This window comes from Equus quagga, chromosome 3 (assembly GCF_021613505.1).
Source record: "Equus quagga isolate Etosha38 chromosome 3, UCLA_HA_Equagga_1.0, whole genome shotgun sequence".
In the NCBI taxonomy this organism is placed as follows: Eukaryota; Metazoa; Chordata; class Mammalia; order Perissodactyla; family Equidae; genus Equus; species Equus quagga.
Window position 1 is genome coordinate 85,560,818 of NC_060269.1, and position 26,366 is coordinate 85,587,183.

The 26,366-nt window shown below is 41.6% G+C and overlaps 2 protein-coding genes across 3 annotated transcripts in view; both read right to left on the reverse strand.

Annotated features, from left to right (window-relative positions):
* The window catches only part of HERC5 (HECT and RLD domain containing E3 ubiquitin protein ligase 5), a 45,008-nt gene extending 35,332 nt beyond the window's left edge, over nt 1–9,676 (reverse strand). For both annotated transcript variants that reach the window (XM_046656804.1, XM_046656803.1), the window contains exons 1-6: nt 9,155–9,676; nt 6,759–6,879; nt 5,990–6,066; nt 3,425–3,646; nt 2,162–2,253; nt 1,769–1,899 (exon numbers count right to left, since the gene is read on the reverse strand). In XM_046656804.1, coding sequence (XP_046512760.1) covers nt 1,769–1,899; nt 2,162–2,253; nt 3,425–3,646; nt 5,990–6,066; nt 6,759–6,879; nt 9,155–9,479 — 968 coding nt within the window. In that variant the 5' untranslated portion in view covers nt 9,480–9,676. The remainder of the gene's footprint in view (nt 1–1,768; nt 1,900–2,161; nt 2,254–3,424; nt 3,647–5,989; nt 6,067–6,758; nt 6,880–9,154) is intronic.
* Nucleotides 9,677–14,154: 4,478 nt separating this feature from the next.
* The window catches only part of HERC6 (HECT and RLD domain containing E3 ubiquitin protein ligase family member 6), a 51,823-nt gene continuing 39,611 nt past the window's right edge, over nt 14,155–26,366 (reverse strand). Inside the window, exons 17-23 of the mRNA XM_046656805.1 lie at nt 25,194–25,337; nt 21,819–21,985; nt 20,475–20,535; nt 19,962–20,032; nt 16,262–16,445; nt 16,071–16,173; nt 14,155–14,657 (exon numbers count right to left, since the gene is read on the reverse strand). Coding sequence (XP_046512761.1) covers nt 14,434–14,657; nt 16,071–16,173; nt 16,262–16,445; nt 19,962–20,032; nt 20,475–20,535; nt 21,819–21,985; nt 25,194–25,337 — 954 coding nt within the window. The 3' untranslated portion in view covers nt 14,155–14,433. The remainder of the gene's footprint in view (nt 14,658–16,070; nt 16,174–16,261; nt 16,446–19,961; nt 20,033–20,474; nt 20,536–21,818; nt 21,986–25,193; nt 25,338–26,366) is intronic.

Here is a 26,366-nt window from a genome sequence, read left to right on the forward strand (position 1 = left end):
CCCTAAGTCTGCCCAAGGCCATGAGGATCCCCCTGGCAAATGGAGGTCCCTTTGGCAGCAACGAGCATCTCCCCTTGTCTTCTCCCTTTTCAAGCCTTGGCTTGAGAGCCACCACCTCTTGGAAACCATCTCTTAGTCCTTTCTCTCCCCATCCTGGAGGACAGAATTAGGTGATCCTCTCTGAGCTCCCACTTTATGTCCCAAAGACCTCTGTCACACTGATTTTCTGACCCACTTGCTGGATGGTCTCTCCCACTACACAGAGGTGTAAGTAAAGAACCTGGCCTTGCTCAAACAGAGGTCCAGACTTTGTCCTCAGGTCCTGGGAGGTAACCTCTTAACTCTTAGAATCTCCCAAGTGATAGCAGAGCTGTGTTATTCATGGTGGGCCCGAGACCACACCTAATAGCATACCCAGGTGGCTCACAGAGAGCCCCTCTGGCTGTGTGTAAGCCCAACGTACAGGGAGGAAGAGGCTGGAGGCTGAGTTCAACCGTGTGGGCCATGATTCACGTAGGCCATGCCTAACTGTGAAACCCCTTTGGACTGAGGTGAGCTTCCCTGGTTGGCAATACTCTAGGCATTGTCATGTTTTGGGCCAGGAGGAGGTAACACCTTCCACGGTTCCAAGGGGAGTGGACACCAGAAGCTCCTTGTAGGGACCCCTCCCAGACTCTGGCCTATGTGTCTCTTTCTTTAACAGTTCTGATTTGTATCCTCTTCTTGTAATAAACGTGACCGCAAGTATGACAGCTTTTAGTGAGTTCTGTGGGCCTTTCCAGGGAATTCTCCTGTGTTATGAGGGGTACTGTCCTGGTTTGCATTAAAACCTATCTAACTAACGTGACAACTCCTCTTGTAACGCATGCTGCTCAGAGGAATGTGTGCTATGAAAAATCCACAGCAGTGATGTTTCTTCAGTTAACAGAGAGACATGGAACGCAGAGAATCATACCATCCTAATAATCTGGTCTACCTAATAATATCCATTTATGTAATTTTACTCCAAGATCATAAGAGAACATATCTACAGACTGAAAGCACATAACCAGTTTTTTATAGTAAAGGTTTTAGTAAACAAACAAATGAGCCAAATATTCAGATAGAGTCTGAATTTGCTTATTTTTAGTGAGGAAACAATTACCCAAAAGAATAAGTGTCCCTGGCTGAAAATATTCCTTAACCCCACCAAGACAGAGAAACGTACTGATGAATCTGATGTTCAACGAAGAAAATAATTAAGTAAACCAAGGAGTTTGAGCAAGTTCTTTTGCTTTAGTTTAAAAAAAAAAAAAGAGCTTTGAAAATCAAACTTCTCCGAATATTCCACTCAAACTACCACTGACTTTGTCTTATACCTTACTGTGGTCACTCTCAGAGAACTATGGTAACAAGGTATGCTGACCCCCTGAGGGGTTATGAGAAAGAGTGATTACATCAATGAATCCTTTGTGATTTGTGTTTATTTTTTCCCAAATAAATGTTGACTTATTTTTCTTAAAGATAAAAGTGCCTTTGAACAGTTATAAAGGTATTTCAATAAAGGGGCACCAGAAAATGAATTATATTTGTTCATTTAAAAAAAGTCAAGGACAACAAATATCTATACTAAAATATTTATTATGATTATCTAATAACGTAAATTAAGCATTTTCATCTATTTGAAAATGTTTGATACTTTCATCCCAATCAAAAACTGATGGCAATTTTATTAAACTACCTATGTAGATATATTGTACTGATTTTATCAATTTTCATCGACACTTACCTTCCACATGCTATCTGGGTCACTCTCTTTCCAACAAGCTCAGTCACCAAACAGGGTGTTAACTCATTCTGTGTTGAATTGTGACCGAGTTGCCCACATTTTCCAGCACCAAAAGTAAACACCAGCCCATCCTAAGGAAAGGGAATTTCATGTCAGATTCTAAAGAAACACGATACAGAAGTAACATTCACCGAGGCAAAGGCATCAGTGAATAATTAATAAAAACCCCAGCAAAGCAAAGCCCCCAGATTCTCAGGAGGACAGTCCTGCATGCGGGAAGTGACGACTTTTCTTCTCTCAGAAACAATGACTGCCCACACCATGTTCTAGCGCTTTCCCCGCTGCAAAGAGTTCTTCCAGAATTACAGTCAAGAAGAGACAAGGTACACCCACCTTTGTGAGCAGCGCAGTGTGAGAGCCACCACAAGCGAGAAATTCAACTTCCTGATTGTCCAGTGCTTCAATAAGCGAAGGAGAATCTTTATCTGTGCAAGGGAAAGAGCAGCTGAAGCGACCAAAAGGAGCTGCTGGGCTTCACACCGGAGTCCGTGCTGCTGGTCAAAACCAGGACTCCTTCTCTCAGCCCAGCAATAACAGTCCCAACACGTGCTGACAAGAAAGGCTGGACACTTTCTATGTAGGCCTAAAGGGGGCGGTGAGGCAGGGGTCAAAGGGCCACACTTGGGGGCACCCTCCTGAGAGAGCGTCAGGCCGCTTCCCAGAGCCCGTTCTCTTTTTAACCTGACTTATCTGATATTTCCAACTCCCATCTAGAATTATCCTTTTAATGAACATAAAGATTGTTTGTTTTAAATTCTCTACTACAGTATCCCTGCCTCACTCTCCTTCTCCTACCTCCTTCACGATTATTTTCTCGTCAAAGCACTTGGAGATTCAGCAAAAATAGGTTAAGTGTCCTTTACTCCTTTCCTGCCTTTAAATATTTTTCTAACACTGACTTATGGGTCCTCCTGAGTAGTCAGCACTGGACCATGTTGGGGAGAAACGCAGCGTTTGACCAGGAGTCCAGGGGTAATGTGTGTATCACCACAGCAGGCAAAGCAGCGGAGTCTGCCACCCCTGAAGACTCTAATAAGGTGTCTGGGATCGTGAGAAATCTTGCCATCTGCTTTGTGGACGCAGCGCAATAATGGGAATTACATGTTCATGTGTGTGTATGTACAGATGTAATTAATACCTTATAGAGTAAGATTAGGATATGTGTGTTTTGAAACAGAATTTCAGTTTCCTTTCGTCATAATATGTATAATTATATTAATATACATTTAAGTGCACTGGCACCTTGGAGATCATTTCATCCAAATTCATCACTTCACAGAAAAAGAAAATAAAGCCTAGAGAAAAGTTAAGTGACTCGGTAAGGCCCTGCAGTTAGTTAACTCGAACAGCGGCAGTCTAACGTGGTTTTCCCTTTTCCCACTCAGCCCTGCCACGTGTCTCATTTACAGCACCCTCTTCCACACTCTGCACGTCTCTCATACTGATTCCGCCCTGAAGACAGACAGAACCAGGAAGAACAGTGCAAAGCAAAGCAAGGATCTGAACCTCCTTTCACAGGGAGGTCTGTGTTAAATTCACCTCATATCTAACAAATATATTTGTTGATAATATCAATTTGAAAATATGTTTCCATACTGTTGGTGTGGCCCAGGCCTAGCTGTCCGCAATCATTTCTTCCCCACGAGTAAACGTTTCTGGACATGGATAAGGCCATGCTGTGGGCTTCTCCGGCAGAAATCTGAACCAAGGGGACTCCTGAGAGGTGCTCCACAATCTGCGGGGTGGGGGTTGATGCAAATGTTCTTCCAACTCCGAGCTGGCCGTATGTGTTCTGTCCCCAGGCAAAAAGCTCACCACCTTGACATAACCAAAGAGAATGCTCTCTTATTAAGTTTAACAAGCAGCAGACATTACCCTAAGGGCATTGCATATGCTAGCCATAGTATAATATCACAATCTCTCCCATTCAAACTGACAGGACTCTATTCCATAGACCGAGTCAGAAAAACACAGAAGAATCTCTTTTATTATACTTCCTTATCTCCTACCTCAAAGGGTAATGTTATGGATTGAATGTTTGTGTCGCCCTACCCCCCCAGATTCATATGTTGAAATCCTAAGCCTTAGTGTGATGCATTAGGAGGTGGGGCCTTTGGGAGGTGATTAGAATTAAGTAAGATCATGAGGGTGAAGCCCTCATGAATTCAACTAGCGCTCTTATAAGAGACCCCAGAGAGCTCTCTTGCCCTCTCCGCCATGTAAGAGGACGGGCCCTCACCAGACACTAAATCTGCCAGCACCCTGAGCTGGACTTTCAGCCGGCAGAACTGTGTGAAAGAAATTTCTGCTGTTTAAGCCACCCAGTCTGTGGCTTTTTTTCCTAGCAGCCCAAACAAAGACAGGTAGAATGAAGCTATTTGAACATATTATAATCAAATTCAACAAATTCTTATTTTTAAAAACCCACAGGAGGAGCCCATGAAAAACAGAAACATTCTACATCTAGGAAAATAAAAGCTAAAACTACTGCTGCCTCCTCCCACCCCCCACATGTGCCTGAAGATCCTAAATAAACAACTGAAAAGCACATTTGAAATTGCAGCACAGTATCTTGAAAGTCAGCATCTTCTTCCATTAATTGAATATATGGAGCAGAGTTTGCAAGAAAAGTTCTTAGATATTATCTAATGGAGTTGACAATATCTAATGGAGTCTGGAAAAATATATCAGAGAATTAACGCTTACCGAGCATCTCTTTGCAAGATACTGTGCAGGATCTGGTGGGAGGCAGAGCCTTTCCTTCAAACATAATTATCATGTGCCTACCAGCCACCAGGAATATAATGATGAGCATCATCAGTTCCTTTCTTGCTTCCCCAACTTTCATCCTTCCCAGATCATGATTTACCAGTAATAAACCCTGCCCATCCCCTTCTCCACATCACTAGACCCTAGGGCTTCATGAAGGCACAGTGTGTCTGTTTCATCTTTATAACCTAAACATCGTAGATACTCAATAGGAAATATCTGTTCATGAATGGATGAAGTCAAATGACCAGGCCAATTTTTTTTCAATACTAGTTCATACTCTCAAACCTCAACAGAGCCTTCAGTACAGGTCAAAGAGTTGATTATTTATTTCCCCTGAATCCCAGTTTCCATTCAATTTATGTTTATGTCTCTCCTATATATTAAAAAAAAAATTTCCTTGACCCTGAATTTCCCTCTATCACCCTCCTATCTTAATTATTCCTCCCATGGTCAAATTTCTTCAGGAAATAATCCATATTCACTGCTTCATTTACCACCAATATGGTGTCTGATAAGAAATAGTAAATAATAAAGGGCTGGAGAGAATCCCCTAATTCAAAATGTTAAAACACATCAGAGACCTGCAAACTGGCCACAAAAGCAGACCCTGAGCTCCTGCCATGGGAGGTGGAAGAGCCCTAGGAAAAGGGAAGAAGGTTCTGGAAAAAGGTTGCCCACGCCTGGTCCTGATTTGAGAAAGAATGATTTTAATTATTCAGAATATTTTCATGTTTCATATGTAAAAAATAAAAACATGGAACTGTTGAAATAAATTTCCAGGCCCAAAACGGAGCCGCTGCTGCCCGGAGTGCCATGTCAGCAAACGGAACTTTCGAGTCCCTATAAATGCTCTGCTGGACCAGAAATGCAGTAGGTACATCCAGTCAGCCGTTGATGCCCAGACATCAGGACAGTTCCGGGCTCTATACTTCCTTCCTTTGTGTACTTGCTCTATACTTACTTCCTTGTTCCTTGATCTTTCTATAGAAGATCAGCCATGCGCCCCAGCCAACCATGCCCTGTCTGCGGGTTGCGCTTCTAAAGCTCTAGAGAACCTACTCCTGCCCAAACCCGTGGGAAGAGCGCTCCACTGCTCGTGAGGCACCCACTCCCCGCTCCACGGACTGTTTTCTCTTGTATAAAGGACATCAAGCTCATTACTAAACGGTTTCAGTTTTGTCAGCTGACAGAACAAAATGTAGGAACAGTAATGATGGAAACCTGGCTGGACCTACAGGCCCAGGATTCTCTCTCATTTTGTACCTTACAGCGTTCCGAGCCATATCAAATTCAAAACCGTATTTGTGTCCTGTTACAAAGTGAAGCACACATTCTACAGATAAACACATTTACTCCCTCTAAAAAACAATTAATATTCCAGAGAGGTACCTTTTGAAAGTGCAAGAGAATGATAATCTCCACATGTGATCTGAATTATATTTTTTTCTTGTAAAACGCATTGAAACCTGATGAAAAAAAATATTTTATGTTGATCACCATAATGAAAGTCACTACATCGATGTTAGAATTATTAACTGTACTTAATAAGGACCGAAGCAGAAGAAAAAAATTTTAATTTACTGCTTCACATTCACTACATCTAAAATTATAAAAAATACCATATATTTAGGTTTTCCTTTTAGGTTTAAAAGGAAAATAATGTGCATTATATAATTGTCATAAGACGATTCTAAGACGCTTTTGCAAACAATAATTTTATGATGCAGGAATAATACAAGATGAAAATAAGTTGTAATTCACATGATCTACTAGGAAAAAGTCTCACAAATCATTCCACGATAATACATTATTTTTTTCTCTAGGTTGAAAACTTTTATTTCTGGAAATTTAACTTGTAGGATTATTATGAGGGTCAATGAGTTAATGAATGTGAAAATCCAACTTGGGGCTAGGCAGACTAACTAAGCATTTCCCTTAAATGTCCAAGCAACACATGACACGTCCCCTGGGAGACATAAACTGCTTTGTAGTTTACTGACGGATTTCACTGGTCAGTTCAGAATCCATGGTTTATTTAAGATGCCACTAAATAAAGCAGAGGACAAAAATCATATAATGTTACATTTTCCTACAAAAATTATGATTGCCTTCTGAGTAAAATTTAAATAATTTTTAACAGAAGAAAAAAGTTCCCTACCTGGCATGTTCTATGCTATAGTTGTACTCAAATGGTTTTCCATCTGAGGATAAAACCAGCAAGTGCTCTGCTCCTTGGTCCATGGAATGGATCTTCATTTTTCTTCCTAACTTAATGCACTCTGCAGAGCAAATCCAACCAGACAGCTATCGTCACTCTGATGATTGCACACTATTATTACTGATTTCATACAATACACTTCAAACGACTGGAGGAAAATTTCAACTAGACAACTTTTGACTTAACATGAACTTTTCTTTAAAGAAAATTCAAGTCCGGAAAGCAGACAAATTAGCAATGACTATTGTCTTGACAATGGATTTTTTTTTAATTTGGGAAACCATTGATTCATACTTTGTTTTATATTGAATATACTTTTAAAATAGCCAGTTAAATATTTGCTTTTAGATTCATGTTTACTGAGTTGAGACAGAGAAACTAAATTTGAAGTAATCGAAATTAAAAAGTCAGTAAGAAAATACAACTTAATTTTTGGGCAACAAAGCTCATTTTAGGAGCAAATACATTGTGTATTCTGAAATATACTCTTTCCAAAAACAGAACAAATAACAGTAACAAGCCCCTTCTGACTGCTCCTTACAGGAGCCAAGGCCTATATTCTTAAAACGAAGAGTTGTGTTTGGAGGATCACTTTAAAGAAGATGCTGTTAAAATAGTTTTTACTGGCATTAGTGCATATTTAGCCCCTTCCAAAAGTTAACATATTTAAATTCGTCCACTAGTTACCATTTACTTTTATCTCATTTAATTTGTTCACAAAAATTAAAGTAGGTTAGATTTGGGACTTTCACTTTTCAGTTATAATGAAATAGCATCCATTCATGTAAAAATCTCAAAGCAAAAGCCACTTCATACTACAAACGCTAGGAGAACCAAAACAGTTGGGTAATAAAGAAGAAATGGCCCAACAGACTAATGTTTTTTACAGACTCAGCATTTCAAATCAGTTGAAAAGAAGAAGAGTTATTCAAAAAAGGTATTGGGACATGGGGCTAACCACCTGGAGAAACAAATAAATCCAGATCCCTACCCCACTCCTTAGGTCAAAATAATTTCCAAGGGTATCAAAAATTTTAGCTTTAAATGGCCGGTGGTTAAGTTCGCGCGCTCCGCTTTGACAACCCAGGGTTTCACCGGTTCGGATCCTGGGCGCAGACATGGCACCGCTGGCCAGGCCATGCTGTGGCAGGCGTCCCACATATAAAGTGGAGGAAGATGGGCACAGGAGTTAGTTCAGGGCCAGTCTTCTTCAGCAAAAAGAGGAGGATTGGTGGCGGATGTTAGCTCAGGGCTAATCTTCCTCAAAAAAAAAAGCATTCGCTTGAAAAATAAAAGTTTAAAACTACTATAAAGATGAGTACATTAAAAAAAAAAACTTGGAGTGTGGACAGCCTTCTAACAACACAAAATCCACAAACCTCCTTAAAAGAAAAGATTGATAACGGAAGCCGATTATAAAATAACATCAACTAAAGGCACGTTGGGAAGAACATTACAACGTATATGACCGACAAAGGGCTATTCTTACTCAATATTCAAATAAGTCTTCCAAATAAATAAGAAAAAGACTAATAATTCAATTCTTTAAAAGCCGGGCAAAGATATGAACAGGTAGTTCACCGCAAAGGAATCCAAATGACCAACCGAAAAAAGAAAAGATGCTCGACTTCGTTCAAGTTAAAAGCAAAACGAACAACTTTAGGAAAATATCATTTCCTTCACTCAACCGATGGGCAAAATTTTTAAGATTAAAAATGTGGCCATTTGCTTTCCCCCACCTAAAAGTTCCGAGCCACCGTGCCTGACCTAATCTCTACGGAGATGACCTCCTTGGAGAAGCGCAACTGAAAGCACTGTTTGTTTAAACTGCTTGCAAATGTAAGATATTATCACTGAGAACAAGATAACTCTATTCTCCAAAGGCTCACAAAATCGGAGCAGGTATGTTCTGAAAAGGAGTAAGTGAAAAACCAGACTGGGAACAGAAACCAACGATAAAGGCAGACTGGCTAAGATGAAGATGCTGCCTGGACACCGCCTCCCTCCGCGCGGCAACCGGAGGAGCCGACGATGGATTTCTCGCTGCCGTCCCGCCAACTCCGCGCCAACCAGCAGCCGGGATAAAGGAGAGCTCAGGGATGCCGCACGCGCCAAACGCGAAAACCATCGCCCCCCGGCGCGTTTCTGCGGCCACCGGGGACTGCTGCGGCCTCGGGTCCCCTCTGAGCCTTCCTTCCCGTTTAGAGGAGGACTGCACACCCACAGCTCCGGCCCCTCTGGAGAGAAGCGTCCGTGCGGGCCCCAGCTCCAGCCCCCATCCTCACATCCCCAGCCCAGGCGAAAGGACGGAGCGGGCGCTGCCCGGCCCCACTCACTGGGCTTCCTGGCGCCGTCGCTCCCCGCCGGCAGCTGGTGGACAGCGACGCCGGCCCCGCCGCGCTCCAGCACCGCCAGGCGCCCGCGCGTGCAGCACATCTGGCGCGTCGCCTCGGTCCTCCGGGGCAGCGCGCTGCGCAGGCCCGCGGCGCTGGGGAACAGCCAGAGCTGCGCGCCCGGCGGCTCCGCGGAGCTGGACGCTGGGGGCCGAGACGCGGGGGGCCGAGACGCTGGGGGCCGGGATGCGGCGGGCCGGGACGCGGCGGCCGGCCTGAGCGCCGAGCGCGCGCCGCCCCGCGACCTCCTCCGTGACCCCCGCTCCATCGCCGCTTTCCCGGGTTCCACCGCCGCGCCTCTGCTCTCAGGACCTTCGGAGGAGAAGGAGCTCCAGCCGGCCTCGAGGCAAGAAGAGAGCGGGAAACGGCCGAGGCCGAAGCGCGCCCGCTGCACCCGGAGCTCGCGGAGCGCGCCGCGGCGTCGAGGACCGCAGCCTGCCCTGCTGCGTCCCCGCTCCGCCGTCGGCTCCGAGTGCGCTGTTGGGGGGCGGAGCCGGCAATTTAAATGAGAAACGAAACTGATTTTTTTTTTTTTAAAGGGGCAGAATCGAAGTGGAAAAGGAAAGAGAAATTGGAACGATTCAAGAAATGGCTTGGGAGGCGGCCAAAGTAAACAAGGGCGCTGGCAGGTGACGAGGTGGGTGGGCAGGGCGGAGAAGATGTCCCCAGGCGGGCAGTGGCCACCTGAACTCCCGGACCAAGTGGCTTTCGAAGAAACACAGCAATTCCACTAGGAGGAGCCCTGACACAGGTGGACTTGCAGAATTTCCAGGAACTGTTGCGGTAAGTAAAGTTCAAGTTTGCTAAGGATTCTCTGTTGCAGGCTCTGCCTCAGGATCGCGGGGAAACTGAAAAAGAGAACTAAGCGGCCAGTCTCTCCGCCCACACTGTGTTTGCCGGGCAACCAGTGATCGGCTTTCTGTCAATATAGTTTTCCTTTCCTAGAATTTCTTACAAATGGAATCAAACCTGTGCAGTCTTTTGTGTCTGCCTTTTTCCACTCGGCATAATGCTTTTGAGGGTGATCTTGGGTTTCATCAGTAGTTCTTTGTTGTTGTCGTTATTGTTTTGTGATTGTTGAGTGGTATTCCGTTATATGTATAAAGCACAATTTGTTTATCCATTCACCAAGTGATGGGCATTTCAGCCCTTTCCAGTTTTTGGCTACAATGAATAGAGGTGCTATGAATATTTGTGAACAAGTCTTTGAACGGATAAATGTTCTCATTTATTTTGGGTAAATACCTCAAAACAGAATTGCTGTCATATGGTAAATACATGAATATCATTATAAGAAACTGCCAAACTTTTCTAAAGTGATATATCATTTTGCATTCCCTTCAGTTTATGGGAGATCCAGTCGTTCTATATCCTTGTCAACATTTGGTGTTGTCAGTGTTGTTAATTTTAGCAAATGCAGTGGTCTATAGTGGTATCTTATTGTGGCTTTAATTGCCATTTCCCTAATGATTAATGATGTTGAGCATCTTTTCTTGTGCTTATTAGTGCTAATCTCTATCTTTTCTTTGGTGATGTGTCCATTCACATCTTTTGCCCATTTATTAATTCGATTGCTCATTATCTAAAAGTTTTTTATATATGAGTTCTTTATGTTATGTGTCAAGTTCTTTATTAGAGATGTGTTTTGAAATGTTTTCTACCAGTCTTTGCCCTGCCTTTTAATTTTATTAAAAATGTCTTTTGAAGAGCTAGAGTTTTTAATTTTGATGCAATTTATCCATTTTTTTTTCTTTTGCACAGTTCATGCCTTTTTTTGGTCTTACTTAAAAAAAAATCGGTGCTTAACCCAAGGTTACAAAGATTTTCTCATGTGTTATCTTCTAGAAGTCTTATAGTTTTAGATCTTTGTTACATTTCAAATGAATTGCTGTTCTTTATGGCGTGAGGTAAGAGTAGAGGTTCATTGTTTTCCTTATGGATTTCCGCTTGTTCCAGCCTGCCTTTCTCCCATTGAATTGTCTTGGCATCTTTGTCAAAACTCTGTTAGGTGTGTGTGATTGGATTTATTTCTGGATTTTTTTTATTGTGTTCCATTGATCTGTGTGTCCATTCTTACTCCAGTATCACACTGCCTTGATTACTGTGGATGCCAATTAAGTCTCAAAATCACTTCATTCAAGTGCTGCCCCATTGTCCTTCCTCAGTGCTGTTTTGGCTATTTTAGGTCATTTGTATGTCCGTATATACTTTAGGATAGTTTATCAATTTCTAGCAAACAGAATGCAGGGATTTTGAGATTGCACTAAATTAGAACAATTTGGGAAGAACTGACGTGCTAATAATATTGATTCTCCTGTCTATGAGCATATCTCACTATTAATTTAAAGCTTCTTTAATCTCTTTCAGCAGTATTTTCTAGTTTTCAGCGTACAATCAAACGTATTTTGTTACATTTTTGTTGGTGGTGCTGTTGCATTGATTCCAACTCTTAGCGACCCTGTATATAGCAGAGGAATGCTGCCTGGTCTTTTTCGCAGTGCACTGCTGCTATTCATAGGATTTTCATGGCCAATTTTTTGGAAGTGGGTGGCCAGGTCCTCCTTCTTAGTTGATCTAGTCTGGAAGCTCCACTGAAACCTGTCCACCATGGGTGACCCTGCTGGTATTTGAAATCTCAGTGGCATAGCTTTCAGCATCACAGCAACACGCAGCCGCTGCCACAGTGTGACAACCCACAGAAGGGTGGTGTGGTTCCCTGACCGGGAAATGAACCCTGGGCCATGGGAGTGAGAGCGCCAAATCTTAACTGCTAGACCAGCGTTGTTAAATTTATCCTTAAGTGTTTCTTATTTTTTGGATGATACTACAAATGGTACTTTTTAAAATTTCAAGTTATGATTGTTGTGAGTATATAGAAATACAATTAATTTTCATATATTAACCTTGAATCATAAGACCTTTCTATATTTATTTAATAGTTCTAGTAATATTTTTGTAGATCCCTTAGAATCTTCTACAGATGACCATGTAGTCTATAAATAAGATAGTTTTACTTTTTCTTTTCCAATCATTACGGCTTTTTTTTTTTTCTTTTCTTTGCCCTATTGTATGAACTCGTACAGCGTTAAATAGAAGCGATAACAGACATCCTTGCCTTATTCCCAGTTTCGGTAGGAAAGCATTCAGTCTTTCACCATTAAGTATGAAGTTAGCCGTGTGTAGGCTCTATCAGGTGGAGAGAGTTCCTTCTGGTCCTAGTTTCCTAACAGTATTTATCATACATGAGTGGCTATTGAATTTTGTCAGGTTTTTTTCCTGCCTCTATTGAGGTAATTACATGATTTTTCTTTGTCAATTACAGTGAAATATAATGGATTTTCAAATGTAGTTCTGGACCAAACCCCTGTTGGTCACAAGGTATTATGCTTTTTACATTTTGTTGGATATGTTTGATATGTTAAAATTTTGTAAAAGATTTTTGTGTGTGTTCATTGGAGATATTTATAGTTTTCTTTTTCTGTAACGTCTTTGTCTGGTTTTGGTATTAGGGTAATATGCTGGCATCATAGAATTAATTGGGAAGTGTTCCCTCTCTCTCTGTTTTCTGAAAGAGTGTGTGAAGAATTGGTACTGTCTCTCCCTTAAATGTTTAGTACAGTTCACCCATTTGCATTAGAAAAAGTAATCCTGGAGTTGAAAGGCCTGAGAAGCACAACCCACAAGTCAGGTGCCTAGGGGATGCCTCAGATTTAGAGGCGACCTTTTCCCTTAAAATGCAAATAGAATACATCTGGGCCTTCATTCCATTTGTTGTAGAAACCAGACATGTCAGAGATAACTCTGAGGATTCGCTGGGGGCTCCAGACCACCTCTCGTTCTAATGTCCTTGGTGAATTCTCTGTCTCTGTTCTGTCTGTCCTCAGGTGATCCTGCCCTCTTTCCACATCAGCACCCTGAAGTGGGGAACCTGAGGGTTAGTGTAGATATTCAATAAGAACATGCTTGTCTTTCAACCTTGTTCCCAACACAGACATATTGAATCTTGTCAATTTGCTGTTTTCTTGTTTAACTTGAGGGGTGACTCAGAGGTCTCAGGGGTTTGTGAACTTGATTTGCAGATGAAAGAGTGCCTTTGGGGAGGGTGTGATCACAATGGCTGGCCCCCAGCTGCTGCTGATGCCTGGAAGTCCAATTGCCCAGGGGCTTATTGGGAGTGACCCCTTCTTTCTCCGAAGCTCCTCCAGCCAAGGCCCTTAGCTCTATAAAACCCCATTTTCTGTTCCTATTAAGGTGGATTTGAGCGGACTCATGCTCCCACCTTCTCATTTTGGCCAATTCAAATAAACCTTTCTCCATCTCCAAGCACCGATGTCTCAATGATTGGCTTACTGCATATTGGGCACATGAATTTGAGATTAAGAGGTTCAGTATCAACCCCAGTGTGGACTTTGTCCAAAAGGACCACCAACACAGGGCTTCTGTATGTGGTTTGGGATAACACCAGGCGTTTAGAGAACAGCATACAGTTTGAAATTGAATATGAGATAGAACTGGTCCACAAAGTTCCTTGGCCATTTCCGTACTTATATTTCTCCTTTAAATCATTCTATAGCCAAGATGCTGAGACATAGTTCATGTTCTTCCTTTTCCCCACTTACAATAGACGGGAGCTCCTGGTTGGGTTCAGTGTTTAACCAAAATAATGATAATCTGCATTTAGAATGATTCTTGGAACACAGTATTTTGCATAAGTAATTATTCCATGAATTACTGAATCCCTTAACACTTAATTTTCCAAATAAATTATTCATCAGTTGGCTAAAATCAAAACTCTAGAGTCATTCCAGAATATAAAAAGTACTTCTACATGTCTCAAAAACATGTTGAATGAGTTTATATTTTTACTTTTTCAAACTTCAGGATGACTTTCATATTTGCAGACAGTGTTTATTAGATGTGCAGTATTTTAAAAAAACTATCCGTTAGCTTTTAATACTCAGTTTATTTTTAAATGATTATTGTTCAGGAAATAATTCAGTAAAAAGCAAACATTCTCATAGCAAGTTTAGGGATCAGGAAATGTTGATTCATTAAATATCATCATTGATTCATCACTTTATTGTTTATCCCAACATTTGTCCACTAATTCTAACTAAAATCCATCAACCCTTTGTACTATTAGACCTAGAAAAAGTCAGAGGAATCCAAGGGTGGGAGGACCTGAGAAGCTGAGGCCTCAAGCAGACTCTCACAGGTGACCATCACTGTGTGACCACGGGTGAGACAAATCCTCTGTTGCTGTTGATGGCTACTTGAAGTGCTTCCTTCATTCTTCTCATTGTAGAATATTCAGGGAGGTCCAGAATGTTATGACAGGTTAATGATCTTGGGTGATCTCTTTCACTGAAGGTTTCAGGACAGCGAAATAGGATTCCCACTTCCTGTAGGCCTCTTATAGGCAACCTATCATTTCCTGTAAGAAAAACTAGACAGAAATAAACTTTGGTTAAGATATTTCATAGACAGAGCAAAACTTAAAATAAAAAGGAAGCCATTAGTCACTTCATTCAATTAATATCTATTGAGAGTGCCCTTGAGCACAGAGAACTGCACAGGACCCTGCGGAGCATAGAAAAATCATGACATTTGGTCTTTGTCCCCAATGAGTTCATGGTCTAGCTGGGGAGAAATTACATACATGAAACGACAGTAGCAAGATACAATGAAGTTTAATGTGGTTCAGCTGCAAGTCTGAGGTGACGAGCCTAATGAAGCCCCGAGACTCAGGTCGGGAGAGAGGCGCCAGGCTGGGGTAGCAGGGAGACTTCACACGTCACGTCTGCCTTGTGACTTCTCAAGGAGAGGAGATGGGTGAGCTTTCAAGGCTGGGGGAAAAAGCCAAGAAAAAGCCAGAGGTAGGCAGATGTCAGTGCACTCACTGAATGTACAGACAGTAGAACCACTGGGCTGAAGCAAAAGTTTCCCGTTAAGAGAAAAGAGTGGAAAGGTAGTTTGGGCTTGTGGAGAAGTAGGTTGCATTTGTGGAAAAGTTGGAATTGTCCTCCAGCATCCTCAGGAGCAACAACAAATAGCAAGAAAAAAAGATGTGTATGTCAGGAGGAACTGAAAACTGGGATGAAAAGGTAAGATAATAAGTCAGTAAATCTGTCCTAGGGAAACCTCAGGGTTTCCACCAAGAGAAGTTCTCATACCACAAGGCCACATAGCTTAGTGGCCCAGAGCCTGGGCTTCGGATCAGCCTGCCGGGTTCAAATTCTCGTTCTGACACTCACCAGCTGTCTGAACACAGGCAAGCTACTAAATGCCTCCTGCCTCTTTTTCCCCATATCCAAAATGGGGAAAAATAAAAGTACCTACTTCATAAGGTTGCTATGAGGATAAACGGAGGCAGCAGACATAAAGTGATCAGTACAATGCCTGGCAGGGAATAAGTACACAATAAATGCTGTTATTATTATTACCAGCAGTGGTCATTGCTATTGATATGATTTCTAAAATAGTATTAGAGACAGTTTATGTTGTCCTAATTCCATCGGACTTAGATAATTAAATCAAGATAGGAATGTGCGAGAAAAGGCTTGATTAGGAGCCAACAAGAGTGAACAAAGAAGATACAAACTAAAATTGGAGGTGGGATTAGAGTCAGTGTGGAGACGGTAGTAAAATGGCAATATCTTTATTATTATTATCATTTTTTAAAAAAGAGGACACAGGCTTATGTCATAGAAAGAACACTGGTCTACAAGAAACCTGGGTTCTAATCCTTGCTTTGCTATTAACATGTGTGACCCACCATGAATAATGACTTCATCCCAAATAAGACATTTATCTTTCAAAAAGATGAGTAACTATAGATGCATTTATAAATAATACTTACAAAGGAATTTTTTCTTTTCCTCCAATGTTAATGCATGAAAAGCTTTCCAAAACATCACTATGGTACGATGTGATTTGTGGTAGGGTAGAGTATATTTTGAATTCTTGAGAAAAAGAGGGAGAAAAATTGTTTTTAGGGGGAATGTATAGAAGTTGTTTGGAAGAACGGGGGGCACGTTAGTTATCACCTACCTTTTCAAACTGTTCCCAGTCATAATCAGTATTTCCAACTATTGCTGTCATTAGTTCTTCAGGCTGGAAATGTCGAAGTATCTCCTTGTCACAGACTTTATAAAACCCTCTCTGAAATTCCTCATAAACTGCCTTTACAGACGTGTTGAAAACATAATCAACACACTTAGAAACATAGTCTTTCCTTGAGGGAAGTGAAAAAAAAAAAGGCCATTAACATACTTTGCCAGTGACTAGAATAGTCTCTACTTTGCCCTTTTTACCATTTTTATTGAGAAAAAAGTAAGTTACTTCTGCATAGTACACAACCCTGTACTACGCAGGGATATAAAATCATCTGGTCAGCTAGAAAAAGGAACGTTGGAGAATACAGCAGAAGGATTAAGACTTTGGTTTGCTCCCATTTTCCTCACTTCAGTCAGGATGGTATTTTAGAAACACTAAGGTTACCACACCAGGTTCGTTTTTGCCCACCACCCGGAAAGCCAAACACCGAGACGACAAGAGTGCAGCAGAGAGAGGGTTTAATCACAAGGCAGCCACGTGAGGAAGTGAGAGCATGAGTCTCAAATCCACTTCCCTGAAAATGGGGAGTCAGGGATATTTATGGGGTAGGGGGGCAAGGTGGTCTGAAATGTGGAGAGAGGTGATTGGAGGTGAGGAGAGGTGAGGTAAGGTGATGGGAGGTGAGGAGAGGTGAGGTAACTGATGATCTGCGCAAGGGCAGTCAGACTCGTGTGTTCACAAAATGGTAGCATTAACATGATCTGAGGGTGGAGTCTTTAGCCTCCTGACATCAAAAGGTCTCTCATCAGATATGTGCATGGGCCCAGTTGATGAACTGGTGGTCTTAACTGGCCTGAAGTGGACAACGGGTTCTAATTCCTGAAAAACAGCTCACATGCCCATTACCATGGTGACCTAGGCTCCAGGAAGATGTTATGTCTAGCAGTCTAGCGGGAGTCAGACAGCATATTGCCTAAACAGCACAGTTAACAATGGGTGGATTAAACAGCTAAAAGCTATAATCAGTAATTAGAAACAGGAAAAAAAACTAGTTCCTAGCTACTTACTCATCAATGGCTAAGTGTTTGCTGGTTTTAACCGCCCTATACTTTGGTCATTCCTTATTCTTGAGGGTTTGGGGCAGCGACCCATCTGGCTACTTCCTGCTGAACTGGGGCGTAGAGCTGGGTTAGAGGAATGAAACCATTTAGCACTCATTTGGAAATATTCTCTTGCTCCCACCTTTAGGCTGAGATTTTGCATTATTAGAATTTTGTACCTTGCTCAACAGTTTTGGAACAACATCTAAGGGCACACTTTATAATCAAGTATCAGACCGGAAGGATAAGAAGTATAGACAACCCAAATTTTAACAGTCCCTGAAAAACAGACCTAATGCCAGTGGGGCCTCCATCTGATCTCCAGGAGGGGCTAGATATCTGGTCTTAGTTCCTGACAGTCTTTTGTTTTACTCGATATGCATCAGAGACTGGAGCAATGCCTTATACCCTGATCTTTCAGTTGTCATTGATGATGTCTATCAGCATAGACTCTGCCTGGAGGTCATCACATTCCTAAGGAACTCGAAAGAACAAAGTTATCAACTTACAGCAGCTGGGAGGGGCCATAAAATCTACAGAGAATGTCTGGGTTAGTTAATCAGAGGTCATTCAAAGTGACAATATGGTTTCTTTTCTATGATATGGCTTCCTGTATGTCAACCTTGTGTTGAGCCAGTATCACTAATCTGAATATGTCCTGCTTAAAATCTTCAAAGGCTTCCCACTGCCCTTAGGGTAAACTCCAAACCTCCTTAGCAAGATCAGAAAGCCCTCCACGATCTGACCCTTGCCCTACTCAGCGGCCTCTTCCTATTTGCATTCAAATCTCTGGCCATACTGACCTTCAGCTCACCAGCCTCACTGTTTCTTTTGTAATTAGGCCATAGCATGAAGTGTTTCCTCTTACCTGGCAACTTCTATCATTCATCAGAGTTCAGTATGAACATGACTTTCTCAGGGTTGGGCCTCAGTTCCTCTCTCTCTCCCCTCTTACAACGTCACTGTGTGAAAATTATTTCTCCAAAGTCTCTGTCTTCTCCACTGCATGATGAATTTCCTGATGGCAGGGTTACTACTGGAGGTATTTCTACCAGAGATCCACCAGAAACACGATGGTCTCCCACCTTCTGAGCATCCTTCCTCGACTATCCCATCTAAATCAACCTGTAGGGGAGCAGAATTTGCCACCCCAGAATGTGTCTCTTTGGCATGAGGGTTATTTTAGGCTGATCATTTTTAAGAAACAAAAGACTCAGGAAGAGCTTTTACCTCCTTAACTGCCTAAAAGAATTTAGATAAAGGGTCTGTTCCAGGAAGAAGAGCTATCACCAAGAATATCTGCAAAGAATATGAGCCAGGTGTGGTCGACTGGGGGCAACTTAGCAGGGCCTGTTTGAGGAAAGTGCTTTCTGTGTCCCATTGTCTCTGCAGAGCATCGCAAACATTTGTTTACCAAACACTTGCTCTTCCCATCTTTCTGTGAATTATCTTCCTTCCCTTTGAAGCCCCAAACCCCCACCCCTTTCTCCTTAGCTCTGGATGGCATATAAGCCTTGGCTGCCTGACTGCCAGGGAGCCTCATATCTTTGGGGTTCCCGTGTGTACCTAATTAAATTTGATTTTCTCCTGTTAATCTGTCTCATGTCAATTTAATCCTTTTTATTATTATTATTACCCTCCAAATCCATTTCTCAATTTCATTCTTAGACCAGCCAGAAAAATTTAGAAAGGGGAAGGAAAAATTTCTTCCCCTCTCTGTCCTCCCCCTGTAACCAGTGATGTGCTGGTACATGTTGAACAGCCAGCTCTCTCAAAAGGAGAGAGAAGAAGAGGGAACTCTCACTTGCAGCATTTGCCAATTTCTGTGGTGTAAATATTTCTACCACGATTGATTTCGAGCTACAGTGTTTCTGAAAATTTAACACTTGGCTCTCACAAGCTAGTACCAGCTGACTCCAGCATACTTATAACTCTCTAGTCTCTTTTTGTTTGTTTGTTTTTGAGGAAGATTAGCCCTAAGCTAACATCTGCTGCCAGTCCTCCTCTTTTTGCTGAAGAAGACTGGCCCTGAGCTAACATCCGTGCCCATCTTCCTCTACTTTATATGTGGGACACCTACCAGAGCATGGCTTGCCAAGTGGTGCCATGTCTGCACCCAGGATCCGAACTGGTGAACCCCGGGCTGCTGAAGTGGAACGTGCGAACTAACTGCTGCACCACTGGGCCAGCCCCTCCAGTCTCTTAATTGGTTTTAATTTTCTTCAGAGTGCTCATCCTTACCTGACATTCTATTACATAATAATTTATCTGTGTATTGTCTTTCTGCCCCACAGGAATTTAAGCTCCAGATTTTGTCTGGCTTTTTCACTGCTGTATCCCTGGCCCCTAGAATAGAGTCTGGTACAGAATAGGGGCTCAAAACTAATTGTTAAATGAATAACTAGTGAAAAGTGCTGCAAAGGAAATGTTTAATCCTGACTCCTGTCTCCCCCTGTGTCACCCTGTAACCTTTTTATCTTTGTAAAAGCTGGGGAGCTAAACGATCATCTGAGAAGCTGAAATACATTTATAAAGTATAAGAATAGAAACATTTTCTGTAATTCAAAGCAGATATCCTAGGTCTCAAAACTTACTTGTTGTTTTGGTTCACAAGTACAGAGATCCCGTCTGGAATTAGATCAACATCATTGTGGTCCCAGTGTATCTGTAACCAAAATGTATTCAGGTACCAAACATGAGAGAAAGGCTGAATAATCAACCGTAATACCATTATTGCCAGTACATTCTTCCCTATAAAGTTTTAAATAACTGGGAGCTAAAGAATTATTTGTGAAGTTCAGCCTTTTAAATACATTTAAAAATAAAAAACCTACCCTAGTATCTGCTGTACACTGCTTTTAAGCATACATCATTCCATTTAGTTGTTTACGTGAATTCATACGGATTGAATAATTGCTCTGTTTTCACTTTATTTGAGAGTATATAGACATAAGATATCAAATGAGGAGCAGGTGGGGAAAGTCTTACAGTACAGAAGTAAAATACTCTTCAAAAAAGGAATCCCATATTTAAGATACTATAATAAGAATTATTTTAAAAAAACAAATTAAAGGTAATTTTATAATCTGGCTTTCATTAGTACTCACAGAAAAATATATGTAATCTTCTCCAATGTCAGATTGATCATTTAGAATTTCTTGCAAATTCCTGATAAAAAATTTGGGTTTAAAAAATTGTGCTTATTAATCTTATAAGATGTCAGAAGTAATGTTCAATGGAAAAAAGTTTAGACAATACAGAAATGTATAAAATGCCATGTAAGTTTCCTCTCCTCCGTCCTCCCACTCCCGCTTCCTAGAGTTAACCTCTATTTAGAGTTTGACTGGTTGAACCACCGCCAATACGTAGACGTTGCTGTGTCTTGGTGGAAATTACAGAAAGGAGCCCCTTCCTCTGGACCAGTGATTCTCGACTAGGGGTGATGTTGCCCCCCAGGGGACATCTGGCAAAATCTGGAGACATCTTTGGTTGTCAAGATGGCATCTTGACAGGAAGGTTGCTACAGGCATCTAGTGGGTAGCGACCCCATATACTGCCAGACATCCCTATGATGCCCAGGACAGCCTTCCACAACAAAGACTCATCCACTCCAAAATGTCAATACTGCCAACATTGAGAAACCCTGCTCTAGACTGGCAGGGCATCAAGGGTGAATCTAGCCAGTTTATTCTTCTACTAATAGTATATGAAGAGAGAATCCTTGTCCCCAATCTGTTGCCAACTCTATATTTTATGAAAAACTTTGTAACAGTTGTCAATCTGTAAGCAGAAAAATGACATCTCATTTTCATTTGTATTTCCTCAGTTACTAGTAAGGTTGAGCGTATTTTCATTTTTTGATTAGCTATATATATACACACACATACCCACAGATACAGCCATATATATTTATATGTGTGGTGATACACACTCACATATATATGTATGCATCCGGGATACTAATCCTTTGTCTATCGTATATGTTGCTAGTATTTTCCTCACAGGATATAGTTTGCCTTTTAACTTACAAGAAGTATTTTTCAATCCCTGAAAAATTCAGTTGATGACATGCTGATGTATTTAAATAAATTAAATATGATTTATTTAAAATAAACATAGCATGCCTGATTCTCATTAAGAATACTATGGACTGCCCAAAGCAACTGTTTCCATCTGGATAAAGTCAAGAGGCCAGGCCAGAGCTCAGTTTATTGTACTGGTAGATACTTAGAGGAGCATTTGGCTTTTCTCCATTTTTGAAGGTTTACTTGATTATAAGTCATGCTAAAATTCACATTCATCTAAAGAGCACACATTTATTGAAACTGAAGACCTTGTGTGGTGTCTATGTGTGTATCTGTGTGTGTGTGTGTATGTGTGTGTGTGTAACATCATTTATGCCTAAATAACTGAGACTTACCAGATATAGTCCTGAAAAAGCATTTACTTACTTTCCCCAAAGAGGACTGAGTTCTTTGAAGTCTTCCAATGATGGCTTTTGGTCCAGAAGTTTCTTAAACAGAGCCAGCGGGAAAGGAAGATTGACAACATTGAAATTGTATAGGGAGAGTCCACACAGCATCCCAAAGAGGAAATAGCTCTTCTCCTCAAATTTAGGCTGGAAAAGGAGAATTAAAAAATCCATAATGTATTGGAAAGAATCAGTAATCCAAAGGGACAGATTAGTAAAAAAAAAGTTTTTGGTCCCCTTTTCTAAAAGTCACAAATTAGAAACAAAATGGGTTCAGGAAAATAAAAATTTAAGGTTCTTACATAGGCTATAATACAATTTAAATTTCTTCCATAAGTTAAAATATAAATTAATAGTCGCAAATATTAAATAAATGAATTTACTTTTTGTTACTAACAGCATATCTAGAATATAAAAAAATAAGCTCAGATGACCTTATAAGCCAAGGTTTTCACTATTTAATTTTATAGTCTCTCTCTTCATGTTCATGTAGAAAAACGACACTGCGGAAGGAAGGGCGCACTTTATCCACGCTTTCAGTGGGTGTCAGGCATGTCGCATGTGTGTCAGATGCGTGGTGTCCCCTTGGGCAATACAGCCCTCAAGCTAGGTGTGCTTACAGGGACAAGCATATGGGTCAGGGAACGGGGACTGAGGCTGCTGACCGTGGAGGTGGGTGGAAGAAAGAAGGAAAGAGTCCTGACGAAATTGGCTTCACTGTCCTCTCCACTTTGTAGTCCCAGATGAGGGAAAACACTGGCCACAGCTGGCCAGGCCATCACCACAGCCAGCCAGGAGATCACTAGCCTGAAAATTCTAAGATTTCCATTCCAGTGCCAGCCTTGCTGTTAGCAGGCGCATGACTTTGGGCCACTCACATAATAGTCTGTGCCTCCATCTGCTCACCCTGTTTACTTCTTAGAGTAACTGTGAGGATAAATATTAAAAATGCATTTGAATTTTGAAAATGAATTAAAAGTACAATAGATGGACTCTATAAAGGTGGCCTCCTCAAACCTAATCAGTCTTCTTGCCTGTATTTGTAATGTGTCCCATGGTTCTAGTTGATTTTGTCTCTTCACGGAGCCATATGCAAATCAGACTTTTGTCTCTGTGTGTTCCCTCCAGCAGCATAGCACAGTGCTTAAGAGTAGGGGCTCTGGGGTCAGACAGTCCTGAGTTCCTCTCCTGGCTTGGTCACTTGCTAGCTGAATGTCCTTGGACAGTTTATTTAATCTCTCTGAGCCTCAGTTCATTTATCCGTAAAATGAGGACATAGCACCTACCTCACAGAGTTGATGTCAGGTTTAATTTTCCCCTCTCCATCCTCCACTTGCATCTCTTTGCCCTATTTAGCCCCTGTCCTTCAACATCAACCTGTGGTCTCCACTTTTCCGTGACACTTTCTCCAATCACGTTCAGTCCCCCTTGATTTCTTTCTGTCCTAATTAAAGAATGCCTGAAATTTGTACAGTCCCTAAAGTTCTCCTGGCACTTTCACACTTTGATAGGCCTCATCTTGCTTTATTCTCACAAGAGCCCTGGAAAGCAGGCAGAGCAGAAATGATGACATCCGTTTTATAGGTGAGGACACTGAAAACTCAGAGAAGCGAAATGACATCCACCATCACTAAAGATGAGAACTTTGGGCTTCTAATCCCACATCAGGGCTTCTTTCCCCACCCTACCATGCCTCTCAATAACTGTTACACATGAAGGCAGCAATCCATCTTTAAGAACCAACGCTCAAGTTCCCTGTGTTTTAGTCTTATTGCTCCATCTACATGTATAAAAAAGTTTCAAGAGCAAAGGGATTATGTCGTATACTAATTTGAATCCCCCACAATATTTAAAACAATGTGGGAGGATTCTCAGATTTCGATTCCAGCGCCAGCCTTGCTGTTAGCAGATGCATGACTCTGGGCCACTCAATAAGTGCTTGTTGATTGACTGCTAAAAATCCTACTCCTGGCACACCTTGGCCATTCCTGTCTTTTAGAGGTTCATTCTTTCTCAAAAAGATACAAAACACCTTTGAATATTTGTTTTAAAATTAAAGACTGGCCCTGAGCTAACATCTGTTGCCAGTCTTCCTCTCTTTTTTTCCTTCTCCCCAAAGCCCCCCAGTACATAGTTGTATATTCTAGTTGTGGGTCCTTCTAGTTCTGCTCTGTGGGACGCCGCCTCAGCGTGGCTTGACGAGCGGTGCCATGTCCAGGCCCAGGATCTGAACCAGTGAAACCCTGGGCCGCTGAAGCGGAGCGCGTGAACTTAACCGATCGGCTATGGCCTGGCCCTTCTTTCAGTATTTTTTCACACGCATTCATCTTTCTCCTCCTCTTCCCTGTCCTTTTTGGGTTCCAAACCTCCACCCTTTGGAAGTTTTTATGAGAAAGTTTATGGGAAAGGGGATCAACAAATTGAAGCTCCACGTGTGATTCTGTTTAGAATTATTGGCTCTGTGTTACCAATAGAGAAATGAAGACAAGTTTTTTGTTACTTTAAGAAAATGTTTACATTTCGTGGATCTTTATAAAAATATAATCATTACAGAAATGACTCGCCTTATTAGAATTAGCGATTATCTCTAGGTTTCTAGGAATAATTTCTCTCCTAATTTGAAACACTCTAGATTACTGCTTCTCACAATTTAGGAAACCCCCCAAATCTCCATCAGTAGAGACTAGATAAGTGAAATGTAGTACGTCCATACAATGGAATACTGCTCAGCTAAGAAAGGGAATGAACTATGCTGCATGCAGCAACACGCGTGAGTCTCAACAGAATTATGCTGCGCAAAACAGGACCGACATAAAGACTACTTATGATTCCATTGATGTAAAATTCTAGGAAAATTCAAACCACTCTAGCGTGACAGAACTCAGATCAGTGGTTGCCTGTGCAGGGGGCGGGGGAGGAGTAGAAGCAGGGGAGGAGAAGTGCTAGAAAGGGACACGAGGAAACTTTGGGGGATGATGGATATGTTCATTATCTTGATTATGGTGACAGTTTCATGGGTATATACATATGTACACCAAAACTTATCAAATTGGACACTTTGAATATGTGCAATTTATTGTATCTCAAGTATACTTCATTAAAGCTGCTTAAAAATTTAATGTGCATATGAATCACCGGGGGATCTTATAAAATACATGTTCTGATCCGGGGCAGTGCCTGAGACTCTGCTTTTCGAACAGCTCCCAGATGACAGTGGAGCTGCTACTCTGTGCACTATATTTTGAGTAGCTAGACTATATATGACCTAATTTTACATTATTATGTATGGTTTTCATGTTGCAGTATATAGTATACATTTTCTGTTCTGAAAAACCATAAGAAAATAAAGACTTACGTTGGCAGGAAACCACATGCAGGAACCCTTTTCGGGATATATGAACATTCCATACTCTGTCTTGGTCATCTCTTCAAATATACAGTGGAAGAACTCGGACTTTACCCCTCCACTCTCAGGACGAATTTCTTTAATAAATTCAATCTGAAGAAAGAGAACACACTCCCAGGTCCAGATGTAAAATATAATGTCTTGATCTTTATGGGAAAGTTTCAAACCTCCTGCAGTCACCAGAATTCCCAGAATCCCACACACCTTACCTCACTGCAATCTGTTCTCTCTCAGTGCTACTGAACAGCATGCCATGAACCTATTTATTGTTAGATTATTGTATAGCGAGTGCATGCCCCATGAACCAAATGAAGGGGGACACTAGCAAGACTTAGCATTCACCAATTATATTGACCAGCATCTTGAAGCAAACTTTGATGTGCCTCAAACCCCTGGGCCACTAAACTCCCAATTCTTCTATCTGGTTGTGTGTCTTCGTTTCATCATTCAGATTTTGCAACCTTGGCTCCAGTCAACAACCATTTGGTTTCTCCTGCCTCTGTCCTCATTAGGCCTTCTGATAAGCAGCCCTCCCAGTCAGCCTGGGCAGGGCACCTGTGCAGGAACCATCAGACCAACTGCCCATATCCTTTGGAGGGAAACCAATATTGACTAGTCCCGCTTTTCTGAAGTCCACCTTTGGACTTTGTAAGCTAGTACTATCCTGGTTTTCCTCTGACCTCTCCAGTGACTCCTTCGCTACTTCCTTTTCTGGCTAATTTCTTTTTATCTTTTTAATTTAAATATCACTAAGCTTCATAAAGAGTTCTCTCTGTCCCTTCTTTGCCTGGAAGATCTAATGCCACTTTGATCAACCAACTCCTTGGCCACAGACCATCATTTCCAAGGACTTGCCTCACATTCCATCAGGATGCCCCAATAACAAATTAAGCGTACCTCCAATTTTCTTATTTCTGCTTATTTACACCAGCAAGTCTGCCTTCGCCATGGTCAGGATCCACTCATAACGGACCTTGACAACCTTGCCTTGGTTCGGTGTTTTGATTGGATCTGTCTTGAAGTTTACCCTCTTACCTCTTTGTCATCTCCTGTAGGTGGTATCATTTTCTACTGATTTCCTCATAATCAAATTTAAAGGAAAGTAGATAGAGGGGGAGACAT